This window comes from Tachypleus tridentatus, chromosome 13, assembly GCF_004210375.1.
Source record: "Tachypleus tridentatus isolate NWPU-2018 chromosome 13, ASM421037v1, whole genome shotgun sequence".
Taxonomy (NCBI): domain Eukaryota; kingdom Metazoa; phylum Arthropoda; class Merostomata; order Xiphosura; family Limulidae; genus Tachypleus; species Tachypleus tridentatus.
The window spans coordinates 124,044,643-124,050,339 of record NC_134837.1 but is presented as its reverse complement, the minus strand read 5'-3'; the positions used below and the strand labels follow the sequence as shown (position 1 = coordinate 124,050,339).

General features: G+C 31.5%; 1 protein-coding gene across 1 annotated transcript; it reads left to right on the top strand.

The window, feature by feature from the left end:
* The first annotated feature begins 971 nt into the window (after positions 1-971).
* Positions 972-4,648, top strand: LOC143241105 (apicoplast pyruvate carrier 1-like). Its single transcript, XM_076484663.1, has 4 exons — positions 972-1,093; positions 2,728-2,855; positions 3,871-3,997; positions 4,344-4,648. The coding sequence occupies exons 1-4, from the start codon at positions 1,055-1,057 to the stop codon at positions 4,503-4,505; spliced, it is 456 nt and encodes a 151-aa protein (XP_076340778.1). The 5' UTR covers positions 972-1,054; the 3' UTR covers positions 4,506-4,648.
* The last annotated feature ends 1,049 nt before the right edge of the window (positions 4,649-5,697 follow it).

The following is a 5,697-nucleotide window of genomic DNA, read 5'->3' as shown; positions in this document are numbered from 1 at the left end:
GTTAATAAACTTTATTTTAATACAGTTTCGTGCGTTGAATTCAAAAATATATATATTTCATTGCATAAATTATAAGGAATAACTGAAAGTAACACCTGAGTTTGGAAATATAATGCATAATTTTCTTAAAAGATATTCGTTTTCTGCATCTAGGAAGCGAAGTAAAATCACAGAGATAAAATCTATCATAAAATTATTGTAGTGGTCCCCGCCGGTTTTCAGTATATCCGTTTACGTGAAGTTCATCTTTGACAAAGTTGGTACTTGTGTATTCTTTGGCCACCAACATGTAATCAAAATTTTCTGTTTTTAGAAGTTTCTTTCTAATAGCAAAGTCACATTGGACTATCTGCTATGTCAACTGAGAGGAACCGAACTGCTGATTCTAGCGTTTTAAATCCCAAGACTTACCACTGTACAAGCGGGAAACTTGTAAGAAGGAGTGTTCATTTTTATCCGGTTCCCTTTCTCATTGAATGTGATTCACTACAAATGTTTATTGTTTGTTTGTTTATTGACAACTCCATATAGTCGGTCAAAAAGAAATGTGTTGCTCATTTGGTGTTTTATCATTTATTGGGAATAATTTTGAAGGATTGCAAAAAAATATACCCATTGCTCTTGGAACTTGAAATGTGTCCATAACCATTGTAAAATAATTTCAGTTTTAATTCGTAAACCTATAAAGAACAAGAATAATCGTCCTTTTTCAGTGCTGTCTTTCTGTTTTCTGTTCAAAGAAATACATATTATTTTTACTTCAGCGCATGAAATTGTGTAAGAATAGCGCCAATGTATTTGATACATGTATTTCGCTTATTTTCTTAGGTAGTTTTTCGGTATTAGGCCTTTTATTTTCGATTTGTATTTCCTGATTTACAGACGCAAATGCCGAACCTAACAACTCTCTGGAACATTTTAGGGTTATAGAGTGCTTTTGTAACAGTTAATTTTTTTCAACTCTAGAGGGGCGATCGCTTCGACATACTGGAGCATAAAGGAAGGCTTAGCACCTACAATTTTCACGTTTGGTGCACTTCACGTTTTGGGCCCAATGACTGCTTATGGCCAACTAATAGTCACTTCAATGGAGGTATGAGAGTATTTAATTTATGTATAGTAATATGTAACTATATTAATTTAAAAGAAAAACCTATGTATGATGCACAGATATTTTAAAATCCCAAGATAATTTACGCATAGGTGTTTCTGTTTGTTTTATACTTGTGACCTTGTCTAACTATTTTGAAACATTGACATTGTTTAGGTGTTCCTAATTAAAATATTATCAAACTTAACTTTCGCTAAAGAGTGCAAAAGCGATGGCGTCACACATTTCCCATAGTTCTAAACAAACAACAAGTATTGGTGAAATAGCACGGAAATCGCTGTTTATTTTCAATCAAAGTCAATCAGAAGGGGAAAAATCAGTACCGGTTATATGTGGAGAGTTTTCAGTACGCAGAAAGTATTCTAATACACTCTGTGCATGCAGATATGAAGAAGAATACATTTACTATTACGGTCAGTAATAAGTATATTATTTTAGGCGAAATTGACAAATATCGCGTTTATTGTCCAGAACAAATTGTTTTAGGTAGGTATATTATTTAAAGCTAAACTGATAAATATCGCGTTAATTGTCCAGAACAAGTTGTTCTAGGTGTGCTATCTGATAAGTATCTTATTTCATGTGTATATTTAGATTCCATATTGTATGATGTGAATAGTGATTTTCAATACAAAAATGCAGATGAAACAAACTACCCTATTCCACAATACATAACTATAAGAAAGAAGATAATATTTACTATTATTGTTTTTAATAACACTAATGTTAATTCATAATAACTACACTGAATAATATTACGAGGAAGAAAATAACTTTTATTACGATAACCCCAAAATAATGTATTCATCAAATACAAAATTATTGCTTTTAAAAATGTTTTAAAAATTTAGGTATTGTATACCATATTTATTATTCCTTGAAATAAAAAAAAACTTATTGAATACATTACATTTTTTAAATTTGTTCTGAATAATGTATTATGGGACCAGTGGCACAACGGTATGCCATACATGTGGCTGGCAGAGTACACAGTCCTTTTGTAGTCTTGTACTGAATTTAAAACAATCAAATTTACTCAATTTATTCATAAACCGAAGATATTGCTAATATATCACGAAAACGTGCAATTGTTTTAGTTATTAGAGAATTAATAAACACGCTAAATTAAGACCTCTGATGGAACATCAATTCATTCGTTTGTTATTATTATTTCATTCGATTCTTCGTGAGGAGAGTGAAGGGAAGAAACTCGTAGATGATTTAGGTGACGATTGCCATATATGCTTTTGCAATGATATTATTAAACTAGGCCTAGATTTTTGAATCTTTTGTTTATTCTTCGGGAAATTTAAAAAAGTAACAAGTTTTTTTGCTCTGACTGTTGTTTGCTGTTGTTCGCTGTGACGACATTTTCAATGCGTTTACCTATGAAGCCGACAACGTGTAGTTTTTTGGAACGAGCGAGCGTGTTGATATGGTAACTTGAAGTCACATTTCGGGTCTTTATAGGTTCATAAATGTATAAGATTTATAATCATTAACGCTTTCAAGTATGATTATTATGTCTGCTTTTGACGTAGGCCTATAGACTGATACGAATTCTTTTATCAGTATTTACCGCTTGCTCTTTTGTATGTTTTTAAATTTTTATTCAGTGGTTTCCAGAGAAGAAAAGCATAGTAATAGGAATACTTACTTCAGGATATGCTGCTACTCCTCTTTTAATGAACAATGTACAAACGTTTTTCGTTAACCCTAACAACCTGGAGCCTGCGTCTGATGGGTAAGATTGTTAGAAAAAAAGTGACGGAGAGAATTTTGTAGAATTTTTTATACTGCTCGCTGTGTTGTTGTAAGCTATATTCTTGATGTGGCAATTTTCTTCTTTACAAGAGATACCAACTGATTGTTGATGTCACACTATATATAGAACGTTAATAAAACCAATACTCCCAGAATTATAATACATGGAAAGCCTAACATGAGGCATGACCTGGCACCTATGTGTGATGGATAAGATTATCAGAAAAAAAATGACGGAGAGAATTTTGTAGGATTTCTAAGTTCATTTGTGACTTGATGTACTTACCATTATCAGTGTTTTAGAATTACACTCGCTACATATGCAGTAGTATCCATTCAAAAGTTTTATATTTGTAGTTTGGCCTACAACACATAAAAATGGCCAGAACAAAATCAAAGAACAAATTAATAAATTTTTATTCTTATACAGACTGGGTCTCTTTCAGAGTTGGAATGGAGGCAGTATGTGTTTCATATTATAACGAGTTTACATAACAAATGCACACTATAAAATATCTATAATGATTATATAACAATTTTTAGTTTGCTTATTTTACATTACTGTAATGAGAGAATTTGATTACTAATGATATTTGGGACACTCGCCTGAAAACACAGATGAAATTTTGCAAGACAGTAATACCATAATTATAAGGTGTGAGTTGTGGGGTGTTTGAATCTGATTTTGAAAATTTCATGACAACTTTTAATAATTTTTAATACCACGAATAATGTAGGGAAAGTTCCAGTAAAAAAATACGTTTTATTCTGATTGAGATATTCATATTTTTCCTTCTGATTGGTAGTTTTTGTGTTCCTTCACACTGACGCAGTTACATATTTTCTGAATGGTAGATTTATACATACTTTCTCGCCCGAACGTATTTGTTTTTTAATTGCTCAGTTCATATATTTTATTCGATTAATATATTTCTATATATGTTGCATTATCTAATTTTCACATTTTGTCTTCAATACATTTATATGTGTTTCAGATACTTCGATGATCCTGATGTTTTAGACACAGTTCCTTCAGTGTTTTTGTTGATGGCAGGAGTACACGGCTGTTTTTTATTTGTGGGTTTGTTACTCTACAGTGAACCAAAGTCTCGTGAAGTTGAGGTAGGAAACAGTTAGTGTTAGATTCGTTTGTTCTATGAAAGAAAGCCTAATTGGACTACATGTTTTATTTACTACGGAAAATCTAACTCTTGATTTTAATCTTCCAACTCCATGAATTCCATGCTGTCTCACAGAAGGACTCTGTAGTCAGTACAAATAAATAAATAACTTACTGTTCGTGTTTTTGTTTTCTTTGAGTGTCAAGAAAACAACAGTTCTTTTCTCTTCTGTTTTACAAATTCATCAGTAACTAATGAAATGAAATAAACTTGTAGTTGTTGTTAACAATTAGTGAAACGAAAATAGCTTGTGATACGTTTGGTGACACTAAACTTTGTAATTGCAGAACTCGGATGAACCTGAAGCTGTCGACCTTGAAACAATCAAACCAAGTTGTAAAGAAAGTTTGACTGCTTCCAATCTGGACCAGAAAGAACTAGATAACACTGTGGACATCAAGGAAGTGACCAATGAGAAGCCCTCAAAACCAAACAGTTCTATCTGCTAGTAATAACGGCTGTCTGTTCTTTTCACTCAGTAACATTCGTGAACACATTCTACAAAGTATGTGACGTCACATTTAATATTATCTATAATAAAGTAAACTGGCGTTATGGGGCCAGTGACGGATAAGGTTATTAAGGACTTGTAATTCTGTTTGCTCCTGAACATTAAGATTTCATAATTTGTTCCTAAATTAAGGTTCTATGACAACAGCTATAACTGTCTGAGATGAAAGTAAACGGATAAAGTAAATTATTAAATAAACAATCTCAACTGAATTTATCATTTTCGTGAATCAATAAACAGTGCAGAATTGATTAAGTTAAAATATAATAACTGTAGAATATGTAATGATGTCTTAAAATGTTATTTTCATGCAGATATATGTATGTGTGTGTGTGTATATATATATATATATATTTCTAGATATTTGGTCAATCATTCATTCACGATGATACATTTCTCGCTTCTGTTGGTTCTGTGTCCTCAGCGTTTCATGCACTTAGTAGAGGCTTGATAGGCGTAATTCAACAAAAACTTCTTACAAGGTGTGTTTATGTTCATATTATTAAAAAATGTTAATTGCTTCATATTTTTAGAGAATAATCAGAATATCTATTTTTAAAATATTTTGCAACCTATATAAATAAATACTTTTATTATTATATAAAATACAATAGCTAGAATCTTTTACGTGTAGACTTTTGGCATCACATCTGACGTGTTTAATTATAAGGGCAAAGCTACACAATGAGTTATGTATTCCTCTTGCTAACTGCTGGTATCGAAACCCAGTTTTTACATTGGCAGGCCTTACTTACGATGAGCCATTGAAGATTTTCTAATGTGGATATCTACTACATCCCTGTGGTACACGAAATAAACCATTTCAAAAACAATGTTATAGAAAAAAACAACAAAAAAAGCTACGCATTGTGTCATAAAAAATGAATATAACAAATACAAATTAAAAGCTAAAGTAAAATATAGTTGAAGGTGAAAATACTATTAATATGAAGCTCAGATATAAAGATCTTTAACGCCTTAAAAATTTAATTATTATATTTTTCGCTAAGCTATTCGAGGACTACCTGAGCTAGTTGTCCCTAATTTTAAAGTGATGGACTGGAAGGAAAGCAGTTACTTTATTCCACAAACCGGAAAATATTTGCCTTTTTAACTATGAAAAGTGAAAT